Source organism: Lepidochelys olivacea, assembly GCF_965140295.1.
Source record: "Lepidochelys olivacea isolate rLepOli2 genome assembly, chromosome: 7".
NCBI classification, from domain to species: domain Eukaryota; kingdom Metazoa; phylum Chordata; order Testudines; family Cheloniidae; genus Lepidochelys; species Lepidochelys olivacea.
Genome location: NC_140417.1, coordinates 37,981,617 through 37,999,953, shown reverse-complemented (window position 1 = coordinate 37,999,953; position 18,337 = coordinate 37,981,617). Strand labels below are relative to the sequence as shown.

Here is an 18,337-nt window from a genome sequence, read left to right as displayed (position 1 = left end):
TGGAAATAACGACAGAAAATATATGATGCAGAAGTAGAATGTCTTTCTTCATGGAATATTTTATAATGTTTTCCATGAGGCACCAACAGTAGTTCTTTAAACTGGAGAGTGTGCAACCCATCCAGATGCATTTGCATATCATTCTTTTTTAAACTCCTGGATTCAGAGAGTGGATTGGGTTTGCTATGATCCATAGAATTTTTCTTACATCTGGTAATGAGTTCTGATATTTTGAAAATGTGCAGAACCTTAAAATGGAAAAGTTCTAACACACATTCTAAAGTAAAGGTAGCTACAGTATATTCAGTGCAGTGGAATCTGCCTTTCAAATGAGGCAGAGGCACTGGAAGATATTTTAGACTGATCCTTTTCCATGCCTTTATTTTTATTGCAGGGTTTCTTTCGAAGAACAATCAGGTTAAAGCTAATCTATGACAGATGTGATCTGAATTGTCGCATTCATAAGAAAAGCAGGAATAAATGCCAGTATTGCAGATTTCAGAAATGCCTTGCAGTTGGCATGTCACATAATGGTAAGTACATGAATTGTCAGCACATACTGAAAAATATAGTATTTGATCTGAAAAAAATCATAAATTAGATTATTATTTATTATTTGTACTGCTAGAAGCCCCAGCCACATTGTGATAGGCACTACACAAGCATACAGTAGAACCTCAGAGTTAAAAACACCAGAGTTACGAACTGACTGGTCAACCACACACGTCACTTGGAACCGGAGGTATGCAATCAGGCAACAACAGAGACCAAAAAAACAGCAAATACAATACAGTACTGTGTTAAACATAAACTACTAAACTACTAAAAAGATAAAGGGAAAGTTTAAAAAAAGATTTGACAAGGAAAGAAATCGTTTCCATGTTTGTTTCATTTAAATTAAAAGCAGCATTTTTCTTCTGCATAGTAAAGTTTCAAAGCGCTGTGAAGTCAATGTTCAGCTGTAAACTTTTGAAAGAACAACCAGAGTTCAGAGTTATGAACACTTCAGAGTTACGAACAACCTCCATTCCCAAGGTGTTTGTAACTCTGAGATTCTACTGTATTACAAAGAGATGGTCCCTTCCCTGAAGAGCTTGCAGTCTTATTACAGGACTAGAGAAAACAGGGTTGACAGTAGGAGGAGATCTGCAATGATCAGTAATATGATAACTGTTTTTATATCCTCCATCATTTGTGGCCTTAACAAATTAATGAAGCATTTTTTTCATTCTTCATGTAATTATCACTAGTGCAACTGTTTATCTTTCTTTGCTTCACTGTATTACTTCCTGTCTAAATTGTGCTGTATACCTTAACACACCAGCCTTTTGCATTTAGGGCCAAAACCAGTGAGTATTAACCTTAATTCTGGAAAATATATTCTGTGTAGTGTGGAATTTACCAAAAGTGTGTAAATAATAATAATTTCAATTTGCTGCACAGAACACCTATCCAAGTTTGGTAGCATTAATGGTAATAAAGTCTCCTCACACTAGGACATTAGATGTGCATAATTGCAAACCAAGTGGTCACACTACTGGCCCACCCCTAATCTTCCTCTTTCTTTCTGGTATGTGTAGAGCTGGCACTGTTGTTTGGAAGGAGTGTGGTGTGGAATTCCTTTGCACACGCATTCTAGAGATGCCCTCCCACCACCTAGCAGGACGACTGCAGTTCCTGAGCTTTGAGAGCTTTCTCTGGCCTCTCCACCACCTATAGGCAAATTTAATCGCAAATGTGAATCCCAAACAGCATTTCCTTTTTGTATACCCTCTGGACTTAGGCTATAAAGAAGTGTACAATTTTACAGTTGAACCCCTTACACTATGTAAGCAGATAGCACTAAAATCCTAACATAGTATGATACTATTCTGTGGCACAGGAAAATCTAGAAGGTCCCTGTGAGCTTTAAAGTCAGTATCTGAATTCCTTTGACAATACTTATTTCAGAATCTTCGAAGGGAGAGAGCCATATGAAGATTCTTCACTCTTTTTTCTTGGCAAAGCCAAGTAAAAACAGGAATTAAATGTCATAACATAGAGACTTATGTAATTCTAAGAGTAAAGAATTGCAAACATGACTGGGAAAATAATTTCTCTGTGTTTTTTTTAGGACTTTCATTATTCTCAGTATAAAAAAATTAGTGCACTGTTCCCAAGAGGAAAGCTTAACTGTGGTTTCTGAAGTTAATACAGTGAATTCAGTGAATACATTGGTATGGGAAATGTTTTCCTAATGGAAAATATGGTTTTCAAGTTTCTGGGATGCAACAGTAACTCTTAAAAATAAATCTCATTTTGAAAATACTTCTCTGGGTATTTTTATAGTAATTTTACCATGTTCTCGGGGGAGGCGGGGCAGGGGGAGAGAGCTGCTGTTATTATTTTCAAGACGTGTGCCAGATACTCTTGTAGATGAGGGATATGGCTTCCACTGATGTCAGAGTGAGCCACGTGCATGTCCAAGGGAGAATTTTGCCAATAGTGTATATTTTCAAGCACTCAGATCTTCTTAAGTAATATCTTTCCCTGTTTTGCTAGGCAGGATATCTTTATATTGCTCCATGGCAGAAGGTCACCTTGCCATGTATAAATTAAAAAATAGATTTGACAATAAAAGATTAAATTTGTGCCTTTAAAGACAAAGCCTCATGCTGTGAGGACATATAGAAATGCAAAACTGGACTGGAAGCCACCACACACACTGGGCCAAATTCTGATCTCTTTTGCAACAGTATATACTGGAGTAATGCCATTGAATTTCTCTGGATTTTATACCCATGTAGAATGCGACTCATTGGGTCTGAAGGTTCCAAGTCATGAAGATATTCATGAATAGCTCACTTTCAGGAGGCAGGATCCTAACCACATTTTGTAACATTTGAGTGGAGGTTAAAAAAGTATTCTCATGCTTTGGATGTTGTTTTCCTTTCCTTCTCTATCCATAATCACTAGACACTGTTTAACGCACAGTTGTTCATCTTCTATTGCTATGTATCTCTCATCAGGGGTTCCCGTAATTTTAATCAGAAGCTTGCTTAAATTTTCTTTCTCACTGAAATTACAATTTACACAAAGTCAGCTCCTGTCAGAGACAAAAAAAGTACATATGGCAACTTCTTTTGTAAAGCACTACTTGGTGGCAGGGGAGGATGAGTATTGTAGCTTTGTTCAGAGAAACAGAGAATAAAAAATAATTTATCTTGATGTGGCATTTTACTCTCATAACTATTGATACTATGTCACTGATATTATTATAATACTGTAGTTTAGACTACGCATTGTAAATTGAGACTATTTTGTAGCAAAACTTTCTAACTGTATGTTGTTACCAAAATGTGCAGCAATTTACTGCAGGAAAAATGCATTGTGAGGTTGTGGTGACAGATCCTTTGTTTAAGGAGTTTAATTCTCCTGGATTATAATTTCACCAGAACTCCTTACTTAAATTAATTGTGTCTTTATGTAAACTTGTGATTTATAGGGACCCTTTTAAAGGTTTAAAAGGACCCTATTTGAAAGGTCCATTGTGTTAATATTTACCAATCCACGCTGCATCCACAAATTTAGAAGAAAAAAAGAAAAAGCAATTATTGTTAGGCTAACAACAAATGACATTCACAACAGCGAGGTTCCTTCCATCTCCCCAAAAATAAGATAGTTTGGTTTTTCCACTTTTTTTTTTTTTTTACTAACAAACAAAAACAACTTTATCCAAAGCTAACTTTTTATACCCTGACAAGAGGGAAGAGGGGAGACTCCATGAAGACCATTATGGACTTCACTATTGCTAATCTATAGCAGTTTTACATGGAAGGCACTCAAGTACTGTGGTGATGAGCAGCTATATAAGTCCCAAAGATAGAGAGAGCACAGAAAACCATAAGTGCCAGCTTGTGCTCACAGTGAAATCAATAAGAGTTTAGCCATTGACTCCAGTGAAACAGGCTTGGGTCCTAACTGGTACATACAAATTCTGATAGTAGCAGGAATACTCTTTATACTCTCGTTTGTTGAACCAATGTGTATGTGGTCTGATAGGCACTAACCCTTATGCAATGGATTGTTGAACTGGTGGTGGGCATTCAGGCCAATAGGAGATAGCTCCTGCCCACTGTCTTGATTAGCTGGTTAGCTGATACATGCTCTGATAGGAGAATAGGAGAAGATAGTCCTGGTTTGTTTAATGTTAGCCTAACAACACTATATGTTAGGAGTTGGCTTTGTTGTTTGTTGTATTTAATTGAATTATGAATGCAGCATGCATGAGTTTGAGGAAAAAAAGTGAACAGTGATATTCCCATCAAAAGTCTGACTGACAAGATTCTGTATGTTAATTTTGTTTCAAAGTAACAAAGCCTAGCCTACCCAAGCCTTTTAGTGAATTATCACTTGTTGGATAATTCTATTGTATGTCCAGCTGTACTATTTCTGTTTTCATTTAGAAAATAGGAATTACAATTAATCGTATCTTTAAAAAAAGACATTTAATATTTGCAGTCAAGCTGACAATACGAAACATGAGTCTTTTCTACTTCAAAATATTCTTTGAAAATAAATATCAAATTATATACCGCTTCCCTCATGTGTCATTTGATATGTTTTTCCCCTATACCACTGGAATTTAACTCTAAATTAAATTATACATAAATACATTCACATTCATAAAATCACAGGCACACTGAAAAACGGCCTTCAACCTTATTGATCAGCAGAGACACAGAGTCTCCCTTATGGTACTTTTTCTTGTGATTTTTATGCAAACAGCCTTTATAAAACTTTGATAAAGCACTTCTCCTTGACCAGTTCACAACCAATCAAGCTCACCCAAAATTTCCAATTTATGAAAAAAGAAAAAAGTGACCATTTCTGATGCAACTTCATTTTCCACAAGGCTTTTTGACATCTCTTTGTAAATTATACATTTTTGAAAGAAGCAGAAACCAAACACATTAAATTTGGAAGTTGCAAAGAAAAAAATATTTTAAATATAAATAGCAATTTAAATACTAAATTCTAAAAATACATACTAAAAATAATATTTTCAAATTAAAAATTGTGTCATACTGGTTTGTATTAATGTTCTTGAACCAATGAGCATTAACCAATTCACCAGTATTGGAATTTCTAGCAAGGTCCTTATTCCAGTCTGGTTTCTTTTTTAGTCTTAAAATAGTATTATTAGTCTTAACAATAGTATTATTTGTACAGCTTAATGGCAATTATCCTCTCATGGAAAATCAGTCTCCATTTTGAAATGATCCTAATATTTCAATTAAGTTTTTGTTTGCTTGTTAGTTTGTTTTTTTTGTTTAAAGAACTATATTAATTTCTTCCTAGCATACTCGTAAACTGACTATAGCTCTGAGACACTGCTCAGTCAATTTGGATGTAGAGCATGAGAGAGTTTTACTTGTATAAAATAAAAAAAACATGTCCTTAGGAACTAGAATTTATGTTGTCTTTTAATCTCAAAATATATGTACACATCCTTAAGTGAGCTACAAACGAAGGCCTATCTAAGTACAACAGAGTGCAAATTTTAGACACTATAAAGGGACCAACAACCAAAGTATAAGCAGGGTAAATATTGCTTGATCTTATCAAAATACCTGTGTTAAGCAACTCTACTTTAATAAAGTAGCTTTCCCTAGTCTGGATAGACCCTAAAATGTAAGATCAATTAAGTGACTTTCAGTTGAGATTTGGTGTAAAAACTTTGACACTGAGGGATTATCTAGTGTAAAAAAAAATTAAATCCTGTTGTTTAAAATCTTGGAGAAGGGTATGAAAATTTTAGAGCTAAGTAAATATTTAATTCACCAAGGGGAAGTATTATAGTGTCCATTTTTCTTCTCCCTTTGTATAAAAATAGTCTGTATAAAAGGACAACTTTTGTTAGTGAGATTTCAAAATCATGAGTGTGATCCTGCAATCCCTGACTCCTGAGAATAGTCTCATTGAAACCAGTGAGACTACTTGTGTAAGTGAGGAATGGGGCCTCAATATTTGTATCCAGTAGAGCTATATTTCTTAGCCACGCTTTATTGCCATTATTTTTTAGAGGCAATAGCATGCTTCAGGAAGTGAGTTCATAGCATTTATATCTGATATTCTCAGATTGTTAAAGATATCATGTGCCTTGTTATGAATGTATTGTGTACATATATAGCAATATAGTTTAGGAACAAAGGAAGTACCATAACAGAACAGACAGTTTGTCCATCTACTCTGGTATTCTGTTTTCAGTGGTGATCAGCACCTACCCTGGATAGGAAGGTGAAATACCCTCTAAGGTCCTGTTCTTGTGAGTTGCTCAGTATCTCCTGTGAAGATACACCCTCTGAATTCCACTTCTATTCGTGTCTCAAGTCCCCACTTTTCAGAATTGGACTCTAAGTACATCCAGCCAGTGGCACCACATGCACTCAGTTACTACAGTGGTGAACACATTATCAATATCCATACTGAAGCATGAGTTTCTAACAGTAGATATTTTGTATATGTGATTAATGCTACAGCTATTACACATACCACTACTGATCTAAACAAATGTATTATTATGATTTCCCTTTGCATCCAAGATCCTTAATTTTAACACCAATATTGCCTCTTTTTTGGCTTTTGGGAGTTAGAAAATGTCCTTTAGTAACCTGCCAGACCTCATTTAAGCTGTATCATCAATTTATAAATCCTTCTTTAAAAGAGAGGTGAGGGGCAGGGAAAGTCGATCTTGTTGGCAAAAGCCCTAAAAAGGCACCAGATCATTGCAAGACTCTTCTCTGACATGGTGAGGTTCTTGCAAAATGAACAAATATGTTTAAAAAGTGGACAAATTAATCATAAAACATAATCCTACTAATTGTCAGAGCTCTGACATTATTTAAAGCCTGTAAGCTGGTTTATTAGAGGACAAGGAGACTTTAATGAAAATGTGAATTTCACAGCACTAATCACTCTGGTTCCCTGTTCAAAATGTACAGTAGAACCTCAGAGTTACGAACACAAGTGTTACGAACTGATTGGTCAGTCATACACCTCATTTGGAACCAGAAGTGTGCAATCAAGCAGCAGCAGAGCCAAAAAAAAAAAAGCAAATACAGTACAGTACTGTGTTACATGTAAACTACTAAAAAGATAAAGGAAAAGTTTAAAAACAGATTTGACAAGATAAAGAAACTGTTTCCATGTTCATTTCATTTAAGGTGGTTAAAAGCAGCATTTTTCTTCTGCTTAGTTAAGTTTCAAAGCGCTATGAAGTCAACGTTCAGTTGTAAACTTTTGAAAGAACAACCATAACATTTTGTTCAGTGATACGAACAGCCTCCATTCCCACAGTGTTCATAACTCTGAGGTTCTACTGTATTTTATTCACTTTTCATAAGCCTTTCCTGCCCCTAGCAAGAGTCTTAAATGTCATGTTGGATTTGGTTTTCCCTATGACAATTTTTATGAAGTCATATGGTATAATGTACCTTGTATATAAAGGCTATCTGTATTATGTACACAGTATTACACTTTACCTGTAATATAATTATACTAATTTGACCCTTTTTATTAAATGCGGCCTTGATTACTCAATACTGGAACACATTTGCACAAGTGAGACCTAAAGCATTATATAACAATCTAATATGAGGTCTCATTGTATAAATACTGTATTAAATGTATTGACATCTTTGTTATATATATAAACAAATCATTAGTACTGGTCAGTGATTAACAGTAAAGCTGTCCTTAAATAGCCAGAAAAACAACATTTCTTATAAAACCTCAGATCATAGAACCTCAACATGTCAAGTCTTGACTGTGTTACAAAGCTCAAAAATGAGGAGTACAAGGAAAATCATAGTGTGGGAAACTTTAAGTGATTCAGGATAAACTACGCTAGCATATTGTCCGAAACCTCAGTTTTATGATTCCTGATATAAATAACTTATAATAACAAATAAGAGTTTCAAGATTTCTTGATACACAGATAGTATCAGCAGTATCTAGTTCAAATATAAAACCAAAGTCCCTGCTTTTAATTAAAAGTATTTATTTAAGCACTTTGAACTGAATTCATCTCTGGTATTGTCTCCATTGATTTCAATATTTCAGTAACTTTAGTGGATTTTCACTAGATATGAATCTAAATTCTTTTGTTAGTTTGATGAGTAATTTTTTTCAATCACTTGCCTTTACTGTCCATCCACAATTCTAGTCTCTTCCGATGAAATTCACTTGTCAGTAGAAGGCCCATGCAAACCCCTCCTGCTATAGAGGCCTCACTTTTCCCCTTCTCATGTGAGTATGGGATGGAACAGTAACACAGAAGGGGCTCTGATCTTCCTAGGCCTGATCCAAAGCCCACGGAAGTCAACAGACTCCCATTGACTTCAATGGTCCTTGAATCAAGCCCTCTGCATTGGGAAGATGGGCTACAGGCCAACTCTCAATGTGCTAACAAACAAGATGTCTGTTTGGGGCCAGGTGAGGCAAGAAGGCATTGGATACATTCTTATTCAGTTTATAGTATCTGGTAGGTGCTGATCAGGGATATAGCGGGGGCAGCACCCCAAAGACTACAATAAAGTCTGTCCCTAGGTTGATAAAAGATAGATTTTGTTCTCACAACCATTACACAGGATACCAACCCCAAACCTGAGTACACATTCTTTTATGCAGGATTTGGGCATTTCACCCTGACAGAACTGTGTTAATCTCTTTGAGCCATCATTTCCGCTGTAGTCATTCAGATTCATGTATAGTACTTTTTTTTCTTTAAATCTTTTAAAATCTGGGATTTTGGAGAAAGCTTTTCCTAAACTATAAGAAATCAAGAGGATTGGCAATGAAGTGTCACTGGAAACTGTTGCTAGTAGCTGACTAAGTCCATTTACTATCCCTGTGGGGGGAAAAAAGACGGTAACGTGGACTCCAGTCCAAAACAAATATACATTGGCAATTATTCAGATGTTTCCATATGAAGAAATTGTAGGCAGGGGACATATTCAGGAAAAAGTCTAAATATAGAATGTGTTAAGTGGTCCCTAATGACCTGCTAGGTTCCCTTCCATTCTGATTTTATTCTGAAATGTGAACTCAGGGGACACCCGCAGAGATATGAGATATGCAGCATGTTTCTCTTGGTGATAGAGTTTACTGCAAGGGAACTGTGATGGAAATGTGAGAGCAAACAAGCCGTCATGAAGTGAGAGTCAGTCAGTGATACAGGTGCTAAATGGCTTTGTATGCTTTTGTGTCATCAAAGATTATTTTGAGTTTTATGAAAGTGCTATTTCTGGCCCAACAACACCAGTGTAAAAAGGAGTATTCCATGTTTTCTCATAACAGGAAAGAGGCATGCATAATCCAAAGGAAGTGTCCCCAGTTTAGCCATTTGGAAGTACTAAGCTAACAATGTTTTTACCTTTAAAGGGAGAAGACATTGACAATTGGAAAATCTTTTTTTATAGGTTTTTTTTTTTTACCTGTTCCTAAACCAACACCACAAACTTTTTTCCTTGGATTTTTTTTTTTTTTTGGTCTTTTTCACCTTGATGCTCTTTCTATCTTATTTTCTTAAGGGTCATATAGATTTAATTCCATTTACTGAAATCTATATATTGTAAAAAAATAGTCTGTTAGGAAACATATCTTATTGGCTTATTTGAAAGATTTTTCAGAATCATTGCCCATGTGTGTAAACAGTCCTTTGGATGGTACACACTTATAAATTGTAAAGATGTGTGCCTTGTATCCTGCCTTACATTTGAGTTGGGTAGTTGTGAGGTATTGTGAGAAGGCGAGTCCTTCGCCACTCTGTCAACCCAGCACACATACAGACAGAGTTAGCATTCAAATCTCACCCCTCCGCGGGTTTCCTTTATTATTAACTTAAGGGCAACTAGCAACCTTCTGTCAAGCTGCCTTCTAAAATTGCTGTTTCTAGGGATTTCATCTGAAAGACCTCCTGTTTGACCCCTTAATTGCTCTCAGAATAACATTTTATTGTACTTTATATATTATTCACTATATAGATATTAACTAATTGATTCTCACAACACTTCTGTGAAGTAGGTAAGCATTCCCTTTTTGCCTAAAATCATACAATGAGGAATCAGGATTAAAACTCAGGACTTCCTGACTTTTAATCCTGCACTTGGTCCAACCGACAACATTGTCTTTACTTACTCTCCATTTTTTATCCTCATGAGTTGGGATTAATCAGACTCACCTGATCTGACTGCCAGATGAGTCTGAAGAATAGCTCTGGATTTCCATGCAGGCTCCTAGAACTTGACACCTTTTCACAAGGGCATCCTAGCTGACTGTATGGTATCCAGATTGTTTCCTCCTTTAGTTTTGTTCTTATGACAATTCTCTGAACCCTTTCAACTGCTTGTCTACTCTATTGGGTGAAGTCATTTTCCTGCCACTTGTCTAAGCACTCTGAATGAAAATTAAACTCTGGAATGCTCATTATGAAAGGTGACAGAAAATATTATTTTAAAAATATATTTGTGTTCAGGTGCAGCTGTGACTAATGTAACAATTTGTCTTCTTCAGCTATCAGGTTTGGGCGAATGCCACAAGCTGAGAAGGAGAAGCTCTTGGCAGAGATTTCCAGCGACATCGACCAGTTAAACCCAGAGTCGGCTGATCTTCGAGCCCTTGCCAAGAACTTGTATGACTCATACATAAAGTCCTTCCCTCTGACCAAAGCCAAGGCGAGGGCGATCTTGACAGGAAAAACGACAGACAAATCAGTTAGTTTTCTCTGTTTTTTTTTTAAGTAAATGATTTACCACATTGACAACACACTAAAAAAACCCAACCCTTTGCTGTTGGCAGTTACATATTTCAAGCTGTGTCTGAAACACAGGAAATGTTTTTAGATAGGATAAGTAAATATAATTTGAAAAATCTCCAAGTTCACCTAGTAAAATACTTGAAATCAGTACAAGAATTTGAAGGTCATCTTAACCTTTTTGTACTCCTCAATCCATTCTTCCTATTTCCCCTGTCCTCCACCATAATTTATCTTACACATTATCTCTGTAATAGGTCTATCTGTTAGAGGATAGGCTGCAGTACTATTACAAGCATCCATAGAGTAGTTATTACCAGTACCAGCTGTGAACCCAAGATATGTTCTAAACCCATGTAGTTAAATGATAATAGTCATACCCTCCTTGGTTTCCTGCTTCGTAAGTGTTGAATGATTCACAGAACCAGCACTGTCACCCACTCCCCACAAATATACTGCTTGTTCCTAAGATATAATGATGTGTTCCTGAATTTAAGTTAGTTATCTTGGTTAGTTCAGTATCCTGTGGTGCTAGAACTTAAATTTTAAGGAAACACTTTATAGGAATATATGTGTAAGTTAGTAATAAATGTATATGTATTTGTGGGTTCCCTTGAAAAATGCAACATGTAAAGATCTTTTTTATTATACAGCAATATCTCTGTAAAGCAGCATAAAAGTATGCATCTATGACATCCTATTAAACACAGTGGAATTTTGTTTTATCATCATTCAACTACATGGGATAAAAACTTTTCCAGAAATAACAGCTATTGGTGTTGATGTGTTTCTTTAGGCTGAGTATCAGGGAGTTTGTGAGTTAGGACCACACTAAGGCCAGTTGATTTGATTTTCTTTGATATTTTCTAAGGCAGGAAAGAATTTCACACTTTTTGATTGCTACTAAAGGCTTGTCTTCACTGCAAAGTTAACTCGAGTTATAAGTCAAGTGGTGCCTCAAACTCAGGTACCATCCACACGCAAAAATCCTTCACTCAAGTGTGGCAGTGTTTTAACTCCATTTGGCTGGCCCCTCAAGAGGTATAGGCTAAAGCATAATTTGTCACTTGCTAACATGACTGTTCTGTAGTGTGGACTCAGACTAGCTCCACTGTAATGCCGCTAGTCCTCCAACATCTTCCTGCATATGCCCAGGATAGACAACTTTTCACACAGTTCACTGGGAAAGAATTGATAGAGCAGTTCAGCTTCCTGCAAAGCAAAGAACCATGGTATATGTCCCTAAGAATTTTTAATGCCACATATGAATAAGTATAACACCAGTCAGACATAGCAGCCCAAGTGTTATTTTGCAATATGCCCACTCTCTCTCAAGCTAATCTAACTCAAAAGCAGTAACTTGACTCTGCAGTTAAGACATATCCTAAACTTGCAAAAGAGCCAGTGAGAACAGTTATAATCTGACCTGGCTTGGTATTATTATGCTTAGTAGAAATTTTGCTTCTATGCATGTATCTGATTTGAGAAGTGAACTGTTTTATGGATCTGTATTTAGGCTTTGGATCAAACCCATAAAAACCAGTCAGGTATAGAATAATCATCAAAATGGGCATTGCCAAGTTGCTCCTTACACTTTAAGAAGCTTTGCATGCATATTTTATGAATAATTATAAGGAACAGAGGTTTGTGAATCATTGACAACAAAATTAAGAGTCTCAAATTTTGCCAAGTTTTTTCACTGTAATGTGAATAAAAAATTCTCCTATTTTCACAAAATTAGTGCACTAAAGCGGGCCTATCATGAAACCAAAATCTTTTCATTAAGAAAACACATGAAATAGTCAGTTCATGTAGGTTTGCATCAAAACTTTAACGGCAGCCACTGATCTGTGCCGTGTGACATGGGTATTACTTTTTCTCTCCCTGACCTACGTCACACGACTAAGATCAGAAAAAAAAGAGAGATAAGTCTTTTACCAAGACATTTGTGTGTCTCACCTTTCTTGCACAGATTACAGCATGTACAAAGACAGGTTTCAGAGTAGCAGCCGTGTTAGTCTGTATCTGCAAAAAGAAAAGGAGGACTTGTGGCACCTTAGAGACTAACAAATTTATTTGAGCATAAGCTTTCATGAGCTATAGCTCACTTCATCGGATGCATTCATACAAACTATCAGGTGCATATGACTAAGTGAAATGATGTTAGCAAGAATTTCACTAACAATATTTTGCAGTTTTTTACAGCCCTAATAATATCACATTCCATTTACTGTATTTGCTTGCCTTTGAGGTCTAATTAGCCAGCTGCAGTGCCTCTAGAAGATAGGCTTACACATTGGAATATGGTAGAAAAGAGGGAGGTGCGCAGAATGTGTGTAGAGCTGGCCTTTCCAACAGATCATCAGCATCTGGCAAGAAGAAAACTGTTGCTATGCTAGGGATATTCTGGTTCTGAATGGGGTACCATATGTACAGTGATTATCCCAGGCAGGGGTTGGAGGGGAGAATAGAAGTTGTGCATATGATACTTTTCTCCATGTGTATATGTGGTATTTAATTCCTTTCATCCTAGAGAATTCCAGCCCTGCTGCTTCACTCTGCAGCTGCTCTTGCTGCCTCTCTTTCAGCTCCCTCTTAAGCTTCTCACTGTTCTGCAGTGACCAGGAAAGCAGTTGGCAGAAGGAGCAGTGAGAAAGGGAGGGAAAAGACACCAGCAGTTCTAGAATGCTGCTAAAGGACAATGCTGAAAGGAAAGTAGTTTTTCCCCCAACCTCTCCGTATCCTGAACAGAGTGCAGAAAAGCACAGTGGTAGTTTCTTTGTGTCTCATGTCCCATGTTTTGGGCATGGTGGGAGAATTCAACTAGAGGGCAGGGCAGCCAGTTTCTCTTTCATGGAGAGAAAGTTCTGATCTGAGACACTGCACCACTTGTAGCAGTGCCATTTTTTTTAAATTAGGAAGTTGAGCAGCTTTCCTGATTGCATTTTCTCTCATCCTATGTATGCCACTGTATTCATCAACAATGGATAAGGATGTTGTCCAGATCTTTCTGCTAAAATAACCAGTAGTGAAACATTTAACAGTATCAGCATTTAAATTGTTAGGTTTTTCAGAATCAATACCTCATTGAGAAAAAGGGGAAATTCAGACCTTTCTTAAAGCCTGATTCTTATCTCTGTTTTAAACTCAGTGCAGTTACTCTTAATTCACACACCAGTGTATCTGAGATCAGAAATAAGTTCTTGGGGCTATTATTTATGTCTCTCTGCAGACTGTCAAAGACTACTGATCCTCAACAGGCTTATCAAGCCTCCAGGATTGTCCTGGAGTCTCCAGGAATTAAAGATTAATCTTGAATTAAAGATTATGTCATATGATGAAACCTCCAAGGATACATCCAACCAAAATTGGCAACCCTTGTCCACAACTAGAAGGTTTTCTTCCTGAGCAGTAGGGCTAGGAACTATTTTTCATGGACTGCTTAAATCCTACATAATTGAAGAGTGTAAAATTTTGGGGACCAAAGGTCCCTTCCCAGTTGCAAATCAGAATTGTCCCTATTTCTAAAGGATGTTGAGAGCCTTATTTGATAGATAATTGGTTGTTAGTTTATTATGAGTAAGAAAGAGAGATGATTGTTTTGTATAAGAGTTCAGATCTCACTGCTCATATGTTTGTGGTAGAATTAATTAGCTGACTCAAGGGCAAGAGAGGTATGCCAGGTTATAGTAGCTAACATCAAAGCCCTCAGAGCAGGATCAAATTTAATTATATTGTTTTTGTCTTTTTTTAATGTATATTGCTGATTTTCCAATTTCTTGCCTTATAAAAGGAATCTTTATACATTTTTTTCAAAAACTGGTCTCATTCTTCCATGTTAAACTCTGTAAACCAGATTCTGACCTTAGTTACACTATTGTATGTAACAGAGTTTATGACTCTAAATTGTGTGAGTTTATGTACTAAGAATCCCACCAGCTGTTCTCACATACTTAAACTGATGCAATTAGAGTCAATATTAAACTAAGCAACTGTCTGCTTTATCTAATGTGTTCATGCTGATTGGACATCTAAACAGCACTGACTGAGCCTCTGATCCTGCTAACACTTATGCACACAAATAATTTTATGTATATGAGTAGTCACACTCAGGTCAATAGTAATAGTCACTGGCATAAAGTTATTCACATAAAACTGTTGGCAGGATTGATACCTAAACACCCAGCATCCCCTGGGCCCAGTATGAAGTTTGGGTAGGAGTTTTTAGGGGTGAACTCTTCTTCATTTGTTCCAAATTTGTGGTAGGACAGCACATTCACAATTTCCATTCTGAGAAATACTCCAGAGCTGCGTGAGATCTGAATGAACTGTACTGCTATGCTTTGTTGGCTGGTTAATTAATAACTGTCTGGACTTTGGAAGTGACTTGGTAATGCCTGGATATTATGCTGATGCAATGCTCATGCAATGTATATAGTGTACCATCACATGATGTTCTACTTAAACCAATCACCAGGCTAGAGTTTGCCATAAAACAATACATAAATAGACAAACCCCTATATAATTGCTACCACTTTTCAGGACATGTTTACATACCACTGGAAGAGTGGATGCACTCAGTCAGTAAATAATGATTAAAACTTTTATATTATTTGTACTGTAATGGACTTTGTGCTCTAGAACATCAAACTGTTTACTATGGGCACAGTTTAAATTTATACCTTTTTTAATTGCAGTAGCATCTGCGTCACCTGAAAATGATTGGATATGCTAAGGTAGTGTGTGGAATCTAAAATTACTAAGTAACAAGTCCTCTTCTGGAATGTACAGTGCTCACCAGCCATGGCAAAATAAGCTTCAGGTTACAGAGTTCATTTGAGCCTTTAAATTGCATATTTTCTTGGCTATTGTCAACTCTTTGTTTTTCATTCTGTAATATGAGTGGGCTGAACCCCATTGAAGTACTGTTATCAGCATAGCAGAACAGTAATCTGGGAACAGATGTTATCCATGATGCTTTTCTCAAGTTTGGTGCTGGAGGAGCAACTAGGAATCTCTAGAAGGAATGAAAGAGAGTGACCCAGCAGTAATGAAAGTAGATGTTTAGTAGGCTACACTCATGGAGTCATTATTCCATCCAGTTATTTATATGAAAAATATTCCTCTGTTGCCAGGACTGGAAGAACATGTTCAATAAGTCTTGAGACATATCTATCCTTTTCCTACCATGTGCTGTCACACATCTTGAAATTAAAATGATTGTCATAGAACTGTAGGCAAACAATTAGTGATGTATCTTACACTGTCTTGTATTTTGACTGAAACGAATGACCTGTTGCTAGGTTTGCTAGCTGGTCACTTTCATAATGGCACAGCCAGTTTTGTTTTAGGCCTTTTCTACATAAGAAAATTATGCTAATTTAACTAAATTGGTTTAGATACTGATTTAATTAAATTGGTGTAACTCTCTTATGTGGATACTTTTGTTTCAGTTTTAAGAGTGCCTCATATCAGTTTAGCTTAACTAGGCTTCTAAACTGATTTAATTAAATTGAAACAATGTTCTTATGGAGACAAACCCTTACTGGGGGATTGTATGAGCAGGGACCCCATCTACTACTAATAGCTTTGAAATTGCTTTTAAGTCTCTGCAGCCAGATTACAAGAAGGTAAGTCTTTAAGAATTAGTGCCAAGGTAAGGCTATCAGAATCTGGCCCAGAGAAAAGAACTTGTTGCGTTTGGAAGATAAAGATATTTGTTGTAGTAGTAATGGATATAGAAATTATGTAACCAGATGGGATGCTTGGTGTGCTCATTTACATGCCAGTACCCAGAATTTTCAGGCATCTTACTTCTATTTCATAGCAGGAACCTGAGATCCAAGAACAAAGCAAATGGGTATGATGGGCTTGTAGGTAGGTGCATTGAGTCCTTTGTCAAGAGCAATGTAAATTATTTTGCAGGAGTGACATTGCAAAGAGGTTAAAATCTTTATTTTTGGAAGCATTGTCAAAGAATAGCAGGATTTTTTTGTGCTGACTTTAAATATCAAAAAAGACAATAGCAAATACGTTCCACAGAGAGACTGCACAGTTCCCAAGACTGATTTCTAAAGGTCTGACTCCAAATAAAATACTTTAAAAGGTATTAAAAGTTTTTGCCACCAGACTTTTGTATTTTTTTGTATATTTTAGAGTGATCTGGATTGCTTGGTAAGCAGGGCACAACCAGACAATATGCATTTTAATATAGTTAAATGTAAATGCATACATGCAGAAATAAAGAATGTAGGCCATACTTAAAGGATGGGAGTCATAGTGAATAATCAGTTTAACATGAGCTCCCAGTGTAAAACTGTGACCAAAATGGCTAATGCAATCCTTGGATGCATAAACAGGGGAATCTCACATAGGAGTAGAGAAGTTATTTTACCTCTGTATTTGGCACTGATGCAACCCTTGCTGGAATCCTGTGTCCAGTTCTAGTGTCCTCAATTCAAGAAAGATGTTGATAAATTGGAGAGGGTTCAAAAAAGAGCCACAGGAATGATTAAAGGATTAGAAAACATGCCTTATTGTGATCAATCTATTTAGCTTAACAAACAAAAGGTTAAGGGGTGAATTAATTACAGTCTATAAGTATTGTTTCCTCTTGTTTTTTCCTACCCTCCCCCCCAGATGTTCTGGTTTAACTTGGATTTAAACTTGGAGAGTGGTCAGTTTGAATGAGCTATTACCAGCAGGAGAGTGAGTTTGTGTGTGTATGGGGGTGGGGGGGATGTGAGAAAACCTGGATTTGTGCAGGAAATAGCCCAACTTGATTATCATGCACATTGTGTAAAGAGTTGTCACTTTGGATGGGCTATCACCAGCAGGAGAGTGAATTTGTGTGGGGGGGTGGAGGGTGAGAAAACCTGGATTTGTGCTGGAAATGGCCCACCTGATGATCACTTTAGATAAGCTATTACCAGCAGGACAGTGGGGTGGGAGGAGGTATTGTTTCATATTCTCTGTGTATATATAAAGTCTGCTGCAGTTTCCACGGTATGCATCCGATGAAGTGAGCTGTAGCTCACGAAAGCTCATGCTCAAATAAATTGGTTAGTCTCTAAGGTGCCACAAGTACTCCTTTTCTTTATATAGGGAACAAATATTTTAATAATGGGCTGTTCAATCTAGCAGAGAAAAGTATAACATGATCCAATGTTGAAGTTGAACCTCGACAAATTCAGACTAAAAATAAGTTGTAAATTTTTAACAGTGAGGGTAATTAACCTTTGAATTCTCAATCAATGGTAATTTTCTAATCAAGATTGTATGTTTTTTCTAAAAGATATGCTCTTTTGGGGAATTATTTTGGAGAAATTCTAAGGCTTGTGTTATACAGGAGGTCAGGCTGGGTGATCACAGTTCCTTCTGGCCTTGGAATCTCTGACCTATGAATTTTGTATGACTGGTGCCAAAAGGCAAATCAAAGACTTAAACAGAAACTTTGGTATATGTGGAATTGAGGTAGAAAAGTAAATGCCAAATAGAAATATGTAGTACCTTGTGGTTATTTATTATTTTATTTTGCTTTA

At 36.5% G+C, this 18,337-nt stretch overlaps 1 protein-coding gene across 4 annotated transcripts in view; it reads left to right on the top strand.

Moving 5' to 3' along the window:
• The window catches only part of PPARG (peroxisome proliferator activated receptor gamma), a 107,150-nt gene that overhangs the window by 70,903 nt on the left and 17,910 nt on the right, over positions 1–18,337 (top strand). For all 4 annotated transcript variants that reach the window (XM_084633552.1, XM_084633551.1, XM_084633553.1 and 1 more), the window contains 2 exons: positions 395–533; positions 10,555–10,754. In XM_084633552.1, the coding sequence (XP_084489678.1) occupies positions 395–533; positions 10,555–10,754 (339 nt within the window). The remainder of the gene's footprint in view (positions 1–394; positions 534–10,554; positions 10,755–18,337) is intronic.